This window comes from Pseudonaja textilis, chromosome 9 (genome assembly GCF_049901715.1).
Source record: "Pseudonaja textilis isolate UNSWEBS1 chromosome 9, rPseTex1.2, whole genome shotgun sequence".
NCBI classification, from domain to species: domain Eukaryota; kingdom Metazoa; phylum Chordata; class Lepidosauria; order Squamata; family Elapidae; genus Pseudonaja; species Pseudonaja textilis.
The window spans coordinates 24,922,147-24,936,894 of NC_141998.1; the positions used below are offsets into that span (position 1 = coordinate 24,922,147).

General features: G+C 45.2%; 1 protein-coding gene across 3 annotated transcripts in view; it reads left to right on the forward strand.

The window, feature by feature from the left end:
- The window catches only part of USP2 (ubiquitin specific peptidase 2), a 65,549-nt gene that overhangs the window by 48,543 nt on the left and 2,258 nt on the right, over window positions 1-14,748 (forward strand). For all 3 annotated transcript variants that reach the window (XM_026708980.2, XM_087939175.1, XM_087939176.1), the window contains 9 exons: window positions 3,576-3,699; window positions 4,714-4,825; window positions 5,570-5,680; window positions 6,473-6,537; window positions 9,143-9,246; window positions 9,405-9,485; window positions 10,934-11,012; window positions 11,901-12,008; window positions 13,930-14,050. In XM_026708980.2, the coding sequence (XP_026564765.1) occupies window positions 3,576-3,699; window positions 4,714-4,825; window positions 5,570-5,680; window positions 6,473-6,537; window positions 9,143-9,246; window positions 9,405-9,485; window positions 10,934-11,012; window positions 11,901-12,008; window positions 13,930-14,050 (905 nt within the window). The remainder of the gene's footprint in view (window positions 1-3,575; window positions 3,700-4,713; window positions 4,826-5,569; window positions 5,681-6,472; window positions 6,538-9,142; window positions 9,247-9,404; window positions 9,486-10,933; window positions 11,013-11,900; window positions 12,009-13,929; window positions 14,051-14,748) is intronic.

A 14,748-nucleotide genomic window follows, 5' to 3' on the forward strand; every position in this document is an offset into this window, starting at 1 on the left:
AGGAAGAAGAGAGGGAGGAAAGGGAAGGAAGAAAAGAGGGAGGAAAGGAAAGTAAGAAAAGAGGGAGAAAAGGAAAGGAAAGGGAGGGAAGAAAAGAGGGAGGAAAGGAGAGAAGGAAAGGAAAGTAAGAAGAGAGGGAAGAAAGGAAGGAAGAAAAGAGGGAGGAAAGGAAAGTAAGAAAAGAGGGAGGAGAGGAAAGGAAGAAAAGAGGGAGGGAAGGAAAGGAAAGGGAGGAAAGGAAAGAGGGAGGAAAGGAAAGTAAGAAGAGAGGGAGGAAAGGAAGAAGAGAGGGAGGAGAGGAAAGGAAGAAAAGAGGGAGGAAAGGAAAGAAGGAAAGGAAAGTAAGAAGAGAGGGAGGAAAGGGAAGGAAGAAAAGAGGGAGGAGAGGAATGGAAGAAGGGGGGAAGAAAAGAGTGAGGAAAGGAGAGAAGGAAAGGAAAGTAAGAAGAGAGGCAGGAAAGTAAGAAGAGAGGGAGGAAAGGGAAGGAAAGGGAGGGAAGAAAAGAGGGAGGAGAGGAAAGTAAGAAGAGAGGGAGGAAAGGGAAGGAAGAAAAGAGGGAGGAGAGGAATGGAAGAAAAGAGGGAGAAAGGGAAAGGAAAGGGAGGGAAGAAAGGAGTGAGAAAAGGAGAGAAGGAAAGGAAAGTAAGAAGAGAGGGAGGAAAGGAAGAAGAGAGGGAGGAGAGGAAAGGAAGAAGAGAGGGAGGAGAGGAAAGGAAGAAAAGAGGGAGGAAAGGAAAGAAGGAAAGGAAAATAAGAGAGGGGGGAAGGGAAAGGAAGGAAAGAGGGAGGAAAGGAAAAGGAGTGGAGAAAGGGAAGAAGGAGAGACAGACGGAGCTAAGGAAAAGAAAAAGAAGGAAAGGAAATATTTCCTTCCTGGCATGGCTAATCTCGCTTCCCCTCACTCTTCACCCAACCTTACGTGTCTCTCCTGACCGCCGGAAGCTCCTTGGGAGTGAGAGCGAAGGCATCTTCTAAAACACTAGATGGGCATCAGACCTGGTGGGGGAATTGAGCACTGAAGTTCACCCTCCCACGCACACAAACTCTCTCTCACACACACACACACACACGCACACATTTCCAGAGTTAGCATCGGCTGCGTAGGTGGGTTCCCCTTTGGTGCCCAGGGGAGGGAGCTTCTTTTGGAGGGAAACTTCTGCCGGGACCTCCTCCCAACCACAACAAGAGAGAAAGGAACTAGCCTCTCACTTCCCTCTTGCTACCCTCCTCCACAAATAATCCTCTCCCCACGCAACGATTGATGATGGAGGAGGAGAAGGAGGAGGAGAGCTGGTAGCAGTAATACTAGTAGTCGTTGCCTACTCCACCTGGTTCCCCAAAGGAAGGGATGTGGGTTGCATGAAGAAAGAAGACACTAGCAGGGAAGGCTTGGGGGCTCCGCAAACTCAGTTGATGCCCCTTAATTATGCCTCTTAAAAAGCATCGCTTTAGGGAGCTGGCGGATAAAACGCCATTCATCTCCAGCCCCTGGTGGGCATCTCGGCCCAGGCGTGACAAACCAGTGTCCGCGTGTGATTGTGCGCTGCCCATGTGCGTCGTAGCATGCATGAGTCAGTCACAGACGCAGTGGAACACTGTGGGTTGAGTGGGGGGGGGCGTATAACACAACCCCCCCAAAAAGCCTTTGGGTTTCTTAATTGTTTTTTCACCATAGCAACAGCTCTCGTGGCGCTTTTATATTTTTAAAGCTTCTTTTTTTAAAAAAAATGAAATTTAGATGAGGGCACGGATAACCAGTAATGGGTGAAACTTTATCAAGGAGATGATTTAATGTATCAAATTAAGGGGAAATCCTGTTCGTTCCACAATGAAGCAGTGGAAGAGCTTTTGTCTCCGGAGGTGGCTCCAATTCCTGGAGATTTTCAAGAAGAGACTGGATAGCCGTTTGTCCAGAATGATACGAGGGTCCCTCTCCTTGAGCAGGGGTTGGACTAGAAGACCTCCAAGGTCCCTTCCAAGGCTATGATTCTATGTTCCAATATCTGCTTTCTCGAGTGTGACACAAAAATAACAAAGTCCTTAAAAATAAAGAGTCTTCAGCATTTTATGATAATTGGAATGCGTGGTATAATTGGTTATCTCAGAGATAAACTGTTCAATGAACAATGGGTAATTTAAGCATAGATAGTGATAAGATGTGGATATTTAAAGTAAGGTAGGAGAATTGGATCTTGCAGACTGTCAAAAAGGATATCTGTCTGTTTTTAAATGTATTTTCTTTTTTCTTCCGTTTCTTTGTTTTCTTCTTTCTTTTATACCTCTTTTTCTCCTTTTTCGGTTCGCAAGACCGAGCGTTTTTTTTTCCCTTTTTTTCTTTTTTCTTTTTCTCCCCCTGTTGTATATGTAATGTTGATACGTTTTTAATTGTAAATTCAATAAAATTTATTCAAAAAAATAAAAATAAAAATAACAAAGTCACAAAAGTAGAATAAATTCCCTTTCATGCCTCCAACTTGGCCCCCCAGTGTCCTTTATCCTCGGCTGGAGATCAAATTCTTCAAAAAATACAGTCTATGAAGGGAAGAAATGCAGTCCAAACCCAAAGTAAAGATAATTAGAAATAAAAAAAAAACCCAACACAAACCACACTGAAGTAATTAACACAGCAGGCCAGGATGATAAATTGCAGACTTTCAAAGGATAACGCAGCACTCGCAGTTGGGAGGATGCCAAAAACCCAGGTAGGCCTCGACCAAGAAAATGCACGCTTTGCTTCCAGCAAGGCGCTGTGTGCAGACGCTCCACTTATATCCTGTTCTCCCAGTTGCAACTAATTAAAGGGATCAGGGCCTTTTTCTCTCCCGTAAGCCATGTTGCTCCCTTATCCTCTCCTCCCTGCATGCCCTAGGATGAAGAGGGGGTGGCCCTGGGTCTTCCTCTGAATGCCCAGCCGGACTGTGCCCTTCCCCCATTTCTTCCACAGCCACCGGAGCCCCACTCCCACTCCCTCTCAGCTGCTCAATCTCCCCCTCAGAATCAGACTCCAACAAGGAAATGACACTGAGGAGGAAATCAAAGGGGTATTCCCACCTGGCACAGAGTTTAGTGAAGGTCATAGTCAGTGACCCCTGTGGAGTGGTACGGTGGCCTAGGGGTGGAGCTCTCGCCTCACAATCCGGAGGCTGTGAGTTCAATCCTAGGGCAGATATTTCTCTCTCTGGGCACGGTGAGACTATCTCTGCTGAACAAAACTCCGCATTGGCGATAGGAAGGGCAACTGGCCATGAAAACACTCTGATATATGGGGTCTTTAAAAGAAGACGTATAGTCAGGGACTCCTTTAGTTTGCCCGGTGTTTAAAAAAACACACCTTGCGGAGCAGATCATTTTTCCAAATCTGCTGCTCTCCGGATAGTTGACCCTGCTTAGCTGGAAGGCCTAATTCTTTTTCTGAAAAACGGTTCCTGGAGCCAAGTTCACCCAAGAAGGGTGAAAACATTCTAGCTCAGAGGAGACACCTGGACAAGTGGTCACCTGGAGAAAGGATGGGGTGGAATAGCTCGTGTCCTGGTGTCCTGCCCTTCACTGTCTCTCTCTTTCCTGCCTCTTGCAGTGTTTTATGAACTCCATCCTGCAGTGCCTGAGCAACACCAAAGAGCTGCGAGATTACTGCCTGCAGAGCCAATACGTCCGCGATCTCAACAACAACAGTCGCATGCAGATGTCTCTTATGACAGGTGAAGGCGGCGAGATTTCGCTCGGGCACAACGGGGAAACAGTTTGCAAGCAGATATTGGGCCTTCCTCTCCCAAAACCCTTTAATGGGAGGGGGCTAGGAAGGAGGGGGAGAACGTTGAAGCAGGTGACTTTCAGAGGAAAGGAGGAGGAGGAAGAAAGAAGAGGAGGAAGAAGAGGAGGAGGAGGAGGAAGGAGAAAGAGGAGGAGGAAGAGGAAGAAGAGGAGGAGAAAGAAGGAGGAGGAGGAGGAGGAGGACAACTGGGGGGTCCTTGGTGCTCTGTGAGCCTGGTTGTTTTCTTCAAGATGTTTCATGACCCAACTAGTGACATCATCAGTGTTAAAAGGAAGTGGGATTGGAGGAGTAGAGGAGGAGGAAGATCCCTTGAATCAATAAAGGAGAATATTTGTAGCTCAGAGTTGAAATGAGGGCTCCTTGGTGCTCTCTGAGCTGGTTAGTTTCCTTGCAAACATTTCAGGACCCAACTAGGGAACATCATCAGTGTTAGCAGGGAGTGTGGTTTGTGGAGAGGAGGAGGAGGAGGATCCTCTGAATCAATAAAAGGAAGAATATTTATAGCTCAGGGGTCCTTGGTGCTCTCTTGAGCTTGGTGGTTTTCTTGCAGATGTTTCATGACCCAACTAGGCAACATCATCAGTAGCAGAAGGGTTGCTCTCATCCAGGCTTCTTCTAGCATGGATGATGTTACCTAGTTTGGGTCATGAAACACCTGCAAGAAAACCATCAAAGCTCAATCCCTTGAATTCTTCCTTTTTCTTCCTCAGTTCCCTGCTCTATTTGGTAGTTGTTAGCATCACAGACGCTGGCCCTTAGGGCCCCACAGGTCTCCTGTAACATGGATCATAGCTAGGAAGGAAGCCAGAGCTCGTGTCTCCCCACAGGGGCTCACGCTGGGTCTAGAAGGGACGGAACAAGGTCTAGTTCTTGGTGGGCCACCTTGGGTTCTTCTGTGCTTGTGTGTTCACGAACGCCTTCCTCCCTCCCCTCTCTCCAGAGTTCGCCAAGCTCATCCAGGCGTTGTGGACCTCGTCTCCGAATGAATCCGTGAGCCCTTCCGAATTCAAGATGCAGATCCAACGATATGCTCCCCGCTTTGTGGGATACAAGTAAGAGGGAGATCTAGGATGTTCTACTTGTCGCAAGTGGCCGTTCTTCCCTCGCTGCTTCTCCTTCTTCAACCTGAGCTAGCGCTTTTAGCCTTGGCTAGCTCTGGATTCCTTCATAGCAGCCTGTTGTCCTGTAGATCTCTTGTGGACTACAACTCCCATTCCTTGGCATTCGGCATGCCGGTAGAGAAGGGAGGATGCTAAAGTCCGCGATTTCTATCAAATTCAAAGATGGCCACCTCTGCCTTACTGTGTCCTGTCTTTTCAAATCTGATGAAGAGAGAGAGTTAGTTTGGTCCTCTCCTCTCTTCTCCTTCTTTGAATCTCTTCCCCCTCTCCTCTTTTTCCCCTTCCCCTTTTCCTTTCTCCCCTCCCCTCCCCTCTTTTTCCCTTTCCACTTTTCCTCTCCTCTCTTCTTCTTCTTCCCCTTTTCCTCTCCCTCCCCTCCCCTCCCTCGCCTTCCCTCTCCTCTCTAACCCTTCCCCTTTCCCTTCCCTTCCTTCTCCGTCCTCTCCTTTTCCCTCCTCTCCTTTTGCCAATCATCCGTCCTAACCACCCGGAATCACGTTGGCCTATAAATTGAACGCATACAAATAAATAAATCAACTCCCTTGAATATCTGCAGAAGGATAGGAGGAGGGGAAGTGGGTTGGTTTCCTCTCCTCCCAGCCTCCTTTGGTGGGGCCTGACTGGTACCACCCTCCTGCCGGGTTTAGATTGACACCTGTCCTTCCTCTCTCGCAGCCAGCAAGATGCCCAGGAATTCCTGCGCTTCCTTCTCGATGGGCTCCACAGCGAAGTGAACCGGGTGTTGGTCCGTCCCAAAGGCAACAATGACAACCTGGACCATCTACCGTGAGTCCCAGCAGAATCAAAGCTCTAGGATAGGGGTTTGGGCGGGGAGGGGACCACCGGACGCCGACGCCCTCGGTCTGGTCTGGACTGAACAAGTTTTTCTTTAAGAAGGTCCATTCTATGGGAGCGGGTCCCCAAAGAAAGATCACTTAGTGATCCACTTAGATGGAGAGCCAGTTGGGATTCAACCATAATAGCAATACTCCTTAGACTTATATACCGCTTCACAATGCCATCCTCTCCAAGTGCTTTACAGAGTCAACCTATCCTTTGAGAGGGTCCTTGAGGCCACTTGGAGGTTTATCGGTCTCCTCGGGGTCACCTGCGTGGTGCTCCCGGTTCCTGAAGTCTGCAATTTTTACCACTTGGAAATCCATTCCTATTCCCACACCATTCCAAGGGGGGTTCATCCCAAATTGTACAGCTAAAAGTCCGTAGAGATTGTCCGTCCTCCAGCTCATGGTTGTCCCAAAGGTGCTTTTTTCAAGAGGCAACTGGACTTTCTGGATTTTCTCTGAAGATGTTTCGCTTCTCACCCAAGAAGCTTCTTCGGCTCTTATTCTTTCTTTGAGAAGTTGGAGCTGTGCTTTCTCCAGAAAGTTTTTCTGCCCTCTGTCCCTTCCCCGTCGGGTTGTTGGGGGGAGGAACTGCGTTGTCTGCATCTCGAATTCGAGGGCAAATGGTTCCTGTAGAAAGTCCAGTTGCCTCTTGAAAAAACACGTCTGGGATCTGATTCCAGGGCTGCTGATCCCTGCTGGGAAAACCACCTTCTCTCTTGTGTTTCTCTTGCAGGGATGACGAGAAAGGGAGGCAGATGTGGATGAAATACCTCTCAAGAGAAGACAGTCGGATTGGGGGTGAGTATCTGGTGGGGCGGTCGAGAAAGAGTTTGGGGGTCGGTGGACGTGATGTTGCAGGGGGTTTCAACCTTGACGACTTTAAGTTGGGTGGACTTTGGTTCCAGGAATTCCCTACTCAACATGCTTTAAGAGGAATGGACTTCTCCTTCCAGAATTCTCTGCAATTCTTAAATTCTTGACTCCTTAAAGTTGCCAGAAAAAAAAAAAAAAACCTGATTTAAGTTGTACCAATGGTTTGGCTAACTTTTTGGACCGAGATACCTATTTGATTCAGGGAGGCGGTGGCTCAGTGGCTTAGACGCTGAGCTTGTCGATCAGAAAGGTCGGCCGTTCGAATCCCTAGCGCCGCCTAATGGAGCGAGCTCCCGTTATTTGTCCCAGCTTCTGCCAACCTAGCAGTTCGAAAGCATGTAAAAAAAATGCAAGTAGAAAAATAGGGACCCCTTTGGTGGGAAGGGAAAAACATTCCATGCCCCCTCGAAGGCATTTAGTCATGCCGGACACATGACCACGGAGACGTCTTCAGACAGTGCTGGCTCTTCGGCTTTGTAACGGAGATGAGAACTGCCCCATTAGAGCCAGAAACGATTAGTATGTATGGGTGAGGAGAACTTTTACCTTTTTCTTACCCATTTGAACTTTGGAGAACAAGCCTGGAGCAATGTAAGTGAAACAAGAGACAAAACCCATTTCTAGCTATAGGGTCTCCCTATCAGTTTCACTGCCTCCTCTTCATCCATTCTGGGAATATTCTGTCATCTCAGTTGGTGGTCAGATAGGAAGAAGGACAGCTTGGTGACATCTTTAAGACAAAATGCATTAGAGATGGTTTGCAAAATTATCAGGAGTGTCACCTACCCTTAGATCAGCCTTGGCCATTTTTAAGACCAGCATGGGCTGCCAGGGCAATTCTGCAAATCAAAGTCCACATGTCTTTATATATAGATATATATTTATTTATACATTTTTCTTTAAAATACATAAAAACACAATATCTACGTGAACAGTGTGTTGTCTGGGCTCAATTATTTTTTTAAAAATAATAGCAATAGTAACACTAATATTCATTAATAATAATCACATAATGATACTGATATTTGTTTATCCATACTTCATTATTTACTTGATCATTCTCTTAAACTTTTGAGTTTCTAACTTCTGTTTCTATTATCTAACCATTGATAAAACAAATCCTGTATTAAAATTATTGTTTCTTCCTTCTCCTTTAGTTTGAGTGTTAATCTATCCAGCTCTTTACGTTCTAATGTTTTTTATTACAGTTTTCATCTATTGGGATACCTTTATTTTTTCACTGTTGTGCAAAAACAAGTCTTGCTGCTGTTAACACATGTAAAATTAAATGTGTGATTCCCTTTGTTGTATTTTTCTGGTAAATTCCACATGCCTTAAAGTGGCCATGGTTGAGAAGAGTTGGCTTACATTGCCATGGTAGTCAACAGTCTCTATTTGCTTTGCCTGATTGTGGATTTCAAAGTTGGTGAAATCTTCAGAAACACCCCGGTGGCGCTGAGCCTAATCAACATAGCTGCCTCTTTAAAAACTGGTTTAAAGAATTGTTCCCTTTTTGTTCAAGGTTGCCGCTTTCTTTTGGTTTCATTTCCTTTTAAAATTTGTACCCTGTCAGGTCTGATCTTGATGTTCTCGGATCAAAGCCAGGAAGAGCAACTGTTCATTGAATTTGTTCACTGAATTGTTGATATTTATAGAACTCTGACTGTTAACATTGTTAACAGGACTTTTTCATTGTCATTTTGTTAAAACTTCCTTGGATATTTCAAAGGAACTTTTCTGTTACAAAAGTGTGGATTCCCCCCCCCCTCCAGTAATTAACCTGGTTATCAAATCCATTAATGTTCATCCTACATTTTTTCTCTTTTTACTGTATGAATCCACTTAATGCTGGACCCCCATTTGACAAACTTTTCAGAAACTATTTTGATCTTTTGGATGGCCAAACTTGGTTCATTCTGTGCTAGTTTACCTAGTAATTTAAGGCCACACAAGAAGCTGTGTTGAATTTGTGGCTGCAATTCACATGTTTGCTTCCCCACAACTGAACTGGAAACCCCACCGGGTTGGAAATCATCAGCCACAAAGATCAAGGAGCGTTTCATGATCTCTGAAATTCCTCCGTTGGATTTTGGAAAAGCGTAAAACCGATTTCCACCACGCTCAGCTCTAGACACAGGGAAAGCCTTGAAAAGTCTGGAGTTGAGATCCAACCTCAGTCAAGACTTTGAAGCTTCTTTCTAAAACTTACATTTAAAAAATGCCCTTCTACGGTCGCCGCTGGGTAGCACACCTATCCATGTAACTAGATCATGGGTAACTCCTACGCAGAGAAGCATCAGTGAATAACATTAGCCGGAGCTTGCACAACAAATGAGGTCACAAGCAAGTTGGCTGGTTTGTGACTAAGACTATTGAGGTAACCCAGCCATGAGATCAGATCCTCTGTTCTCATTCTTGGATGACGTGAGACATCCCTTCAAGCTTTCAGGCAGGAGAAAGTCCATCTTCTACATACATGGTGATCCAGTTTGATCGCCACCTTCATATTCTCCACCTTCTCTTTCTGTAGATCTCTTCGTTGGGCAACTGAAGAGCTCCTTGACCTGCAGTTCTTGCGGCTACTGTTCCACTGCTTTTGATCCGTTCTGGGACCTGTCTCTGCCCATTGCCAAGGTAACCTTCTATGCCCTGGGGCTCCCACTGGCTTCCCACTGACCCCAGATCTGCAGCTTCCCAGATCTGCCTCTTCTTGCATTGGTTGACCTAACGTCTTGGACCCTTGGTCACTCACTCTCTCTCTCTCTCTCTCTCTTTCTCTTCTCTTTCTGCAGAAAAGCTACGGCGAGGTGAATTTGATTGACTGCATGCGACTCTTCACCAAGGAAGATGTTCTAGACGGTGATGAGAAACCTGTAAGTCCAGAAGACTAAGGAGGTGCAAAAAAACCTCACCAGTCAGGTTTCTGCACGCAGTTCATGTCTCTTATTCCAAATGTTTTTAAGCCCTAGATGTCAAAATCAACCACCAGGTGGATTTTTTTACACAAATTTCTAGTTTGGAGTTTTGCACAAAATGAAGTTGCTGGTGATTTTAAGAATTATAGAGTTGGAGATCTTCAAGTCCAACTTTGGAGGTGATTTCTTTAGATTGGGAAAAGCTTGCTGCAAAGGCTAGACCTAAGGCTCTAGATTAATGGTTTGGGACGTGTCAGGCGTGTCTATTCTTCTTTTAACTGTTGCTTCACCTGGTTGTTGTGTCAGCCTCTGGCTCGTGTGAAGCATAACAGAACTGAACAGAACAACAGAGTTGGAAGGGGCCTTGGAGGTCTTCTAGACCAACCCCCTGCACAAGCAAGAGACTCTACACCATTCTGGATAAAGGGTCGCCCAATCCCTTCTTAAAAACCTCCAGTGATGAGGCACTGACAACTTTTGAAAGCAAATTGTTCCACTGGTTAAGCCAGGAAATTTCCCTTAGTTGTTGGTTGCTTCTCTCCTTGATGAGTTTCCATCCATTGTTTATTGTCTTAACTTTGGTACTTTGGGAAAAAAAGGTTGGACCCCCTCATCTTTATGGCAGCTCCTCAAATATTGGAAGACTGCTATATCACTCCTAAGTGGTGATGCCAAGCGTAGGATTTCCGACTTGTGGAGGAGCTGAGTCCATAATGGGAGGGCTGCCTTTAATGCTTCCATTAACCTGCCCGAGTCAGTTTTTTCCTCTAAAAATAAGGGGTTTTCTGCCCTGTGGAATCAAAGCCAGGCCCCGCTGGTTTGCCGCTGACTGCCCTTGTGTTTACCCCGGCCATTTCAGCTTATCCCTGAACCATGGTGGTGCAGTGGTTAGAGTGCTAAGTACTGTAGGCTACTTCTGCTGACTGCCGGCTGCCTGCAATTTGGCAGTTCGAATCTCACCAGGCTCAAGGTTGACTCAGCTTCCTGTCCTTCCGAGGTGGGTAAAATGAGGACCCAGATTGTTCGGGGGCAAGAGGCCGACTCTGTAAACTGCTTAGTAGAGAGGGCTGTCAAAGCACTAGGAAGCAGTAGATAAGTCTAAATCAGTGGTGGGATTCAGCCAGTTCACACTGGTTCACGAGAACCGGTTGTTAACTTTCAGAGCAGTTTGGTGAAGTGGTTGTTGGAAAAAAAATCATTAGGGCGGAGAACCGGTTGTTAAATTATTTGAATCCCACCACTGGTCTAAACGCTATTGCTATCTAGCCAATCCTTGCTACTCTCTTCCCCCAGCTGGAGCTACATTGTCCCATACCTGCCTTTCCTAACAATGTTCATGCGTTAGGCAGCCTCCCCACATCTCTGTGGCTCCTCCCCTAAACCCTGGTGGTCCTTTGTCCCTGCAGACATGCTGCCGTTGCAAAGCGAGGACGAAATGCATGAAGAAATTCAGCATCCAACGTTTCCCCAAGATCCTGGTTTTACGTATCCTTCCTTTTTGGTTTCCAGAGGATTTTGCCCTCAGCTATTTATTTATGGAATTTATTTGCCATCCATCTTTTATCCAACCATTGTGGGAGGCTCCATAGCAAGGAAATCTCACATGTGGATGCATGGAGACTTGACAAGGCTCTATCAGGATCCGTAAGGTGCAGACAATTTTACTGGGCCCAGAATCCAGCCTGCGGAGGACGTAGCTTGAAACAGTCTATACTTTCAAGATCCTAGTCCTTTTGGTTGGAGGATTCACAGACTTTTTTCAGTGCAGTAGAACGTACACACACACACACACACACACAAATTACAGCCTTAATCTTTTTGCTTTACATTTCTTGCAGTTAAGGTGCTAGGCTACAAAGCAGGAGATCATGAGTTCAAGTCCTGCCTTAGCCACGAAAGCTGGCTGGGTGACTTCGAGCCACTCCTCTCACTCCTTAGCCTAATCTGCCTCACAGGGTTGTTGTTGTTGTGGGGAAAACAGAAGGAAGAAGGTGTGTTGGATATGTTTGCTGCCTGGAGTTATTAGTAAAAATAATCAAAGTGGGATATAAAATAAATAAAGGGGTGGTGCAGTGGCCTGGAGGTGGAGGTCTCACCTTACAATCAGAAGGCTGTGAGTTCGATCCTGGGTAGAGGCAGATATTTCTCTCTCCGGGTACAATGAGAATATATCTGCCGAACAAAACTCCGCATTGGCAACAGGAAGGGCATCCGGCCCTTAAAACACTCTGCTAGCTCCATTCAGTTGCCCAGACTCCAGCCCGCAAAGGCATATGGGGTCATTAAAAGATGATGATAATAAAATAAACAAACATTCTTCACTTGTGGGAACCGTTTGGCCCTTCCCCCTTTTTTCCTTAATTCCTCACCCAGACCTGAAACGTTTCTCGGAAGCCAGGATGCGATCCAGCAAACTCACCACTTTTGTCAATTTCCCGCTTAAGGATCTGGACCTACGGGAATTCGCCTCTCAGAGTTGCAGTGAGTATCTCCTGAGGGATTTGGAAGAACCAGCTCCGGGGGCGGGGGTCATCTAGGCCAGCAACTCCCCAACCTTTTGGGCATCAGGGACCAGTTTCATGGAGGGAGGTTTTTCTACAGACCTGGGTATGTGTGTAAATAATAGAATGGAATGGGATAGGATATAGGATATAGGAGAGAATAGAATATAGGAGAGAATAGAATATAGAATAGAATAGAATAGAATAGAATAGAATAGAATAGAATAGAATAGAATAGAATAGAATAGAATAGAATAGAATAGAAATTAGAATAGACCAGAATAGAATAGAAATTAGAATAGAATAGAATAGAATAGAATAGAATAGAATAGAATAGAATAGAAATTAGAATAGAATAGAATAGAATAGAAATTAGAATAGAATAGAATAGAATAGAATAGAATAGAATAGAATAGAGAATAGAATAGAAATTAGAATAGAATAGACCAGAATAGAATAGAAATTAGAATAGAATAGACCAGAATAGAATAGAAATTAGAATAGAATAGACCAGAATAGAATAGAATAGAAATTAGAATAGAATAGACCAGAATAGAATAGAATAGAAATTAGAATAGAATAGAATAGACCAGAATAGAATAGAATAGAAATTAGAATAGAATAGACCAGAATAGAATAGAATAGAAATTAGAATAGAACAGACCAGAATAGAATAGAATAGAAATTAGAATAGAATAGAATAGAGAATAGAATGGAATAGAATAGAATAGAAATTAGAATAGAATAGAATAGAATAGAATAGAAAGAATAGAATAGAATAGAATAGAATAGAATAGCCGGAAGGGTCCTTGGAGGTCTTCTAGTCCAGCCGCCCTGCTCAAGCAGGAGAATCTACACCATCTCAGTCTCTTCTTAAAAACCTCCAGTGATGGAGCACCCACGATTTCTGGAGGCAACCTCTGTTCCACTGGTTTGGTTTCCACGGTGTAGTGTCACACACTGCCTGCATCCCACACTTGTGTGGATGGGGCTTCGCTTTTGCTTGGGCAGCCCGGTTTCTGGATGTCCACAGCCCAGAGCACCAGGACCCCACATCTATCAGGGTCACCAACTGAGGATAGATCCCTGAACCTTCTTCCCTCCAAGTCCAGTCGAACAAAGATACACAAACACAGCCTGGTTGTTTGATCCCACCCGCTGCCTGGAATTGTAAAGGAAACAGAAAGCAGAATTCACTTCCCTGACCGGTTCAAAGGTCTCGATTTTGGAAAACATTTGAAATGAGATATCCCGCAGAAGTGGGTCCGATCTGAGAGAGCCATCTATTTATTTACTGGTATTTCACATGGCTGAACCGGCCAACTCCCTCCAAGAGGGACTCTTAAAGTATAAAACAGTACGTGGACGATATGTGCTCCGCGATTGAAATCTGGTTTTCAGAATCACGGCTTCCAGCTTGGGGGGGAAAAAAAACACTGGAGTTTTCCTCCTCCAGCTGTTCACGTTTTAGGGGAAAGCAACAAAGAGGTTGAGTGAGAGGTTTTGAGGAAGGCTTACAAAATTTGCCAGGGAGCAGGAATGTCCCACTTTAGTACCCTCTCCAAAACGGCTGTTGTGAAATGAGCGGCTGCGTTAATCATATCAAATAATCATGACCTAAAAATAAAAACTGAGCTATACTTGGGGGCTTCTCCCTCTGAATTTCCTTGGGAGCCAAGATTGTGATAAGAGATTCCTCAGATTTTTGTATTTCATTCTATTTTTTCCCCCAAAGTCAGACCTTCCACGAACATCAAGCCAAGGCAAACCCTGCTAGCAATATTTGGGGAGAAAAAGAAGGGCCATTGCACACTTCTAATCAAGGCCACTTCCTGCTTTTGCACACTCAGAAGTGAAGGGAAAGTCTCCCCTGACAGTAATTTGACCTCTTCTGTTTTCAGATCATGCAATTTACAATCTCTATGCCATCTCCAACCACAGCGGGACCACAATGGGTGGCCATTACACGGCCTACTGCAAGAGTCCACTCTCTGGAGAATGGCACACCTTCAACGATTCACGGTAAGCCGGTGCCCGGCCTCTCCTTTCACGCTCCCAACTCTTTCCCCGGGCCAGAGAGGTCATCAAAGTGGACAAAACTTAACTCGGACAACTCTTTCGCTTAGCAACAAAAATTTGGAGCTCAATTCTGGTTGTAAGACGACGATTGCCTTGGTTTGCCTGTTATCATTTAGCCTGGAAAACCAAATTCTCCCTTTCCAAAGTTTGCCTCTTTGTTCAGTCCTCTCCTCAAACTCTCTTACTAATCTAGTATAAAAGAAAAACAATAATCAGTATAATGTTCTTCTAGTCCTCAGTTTATGATTGGTTGCTTCACGGACATTTGTAATGACGACAAGCCCAGAAGGGTGTTTACAGCCTATAATGTACTTTTGGTCATCACAAAATGTGCCCCGCACACACATACACTCGTGGTCTTGTGACAACTGGGTGTGTCTTTGCGACCAGCCGCAGCATCCTGCAGTCACATGATCATGATTGGTGACTTTTCCTTTTTTGCTGATTTCCAGCAAAAAAAAACCCCACCCATTCGGAAGAACAGCTTCACGCCTACAATCGAAGCATTCGCTTAGCAACTACAGTGATTTCACTTAACGACTACCCCAAAAATTGTCCTGGAATCAGATCTGGTCCCATTGGCGTCTCGACTGAGGACTGTAATGATGCACAACCAGAAAACCGTTTCCGATTCTGGTCAT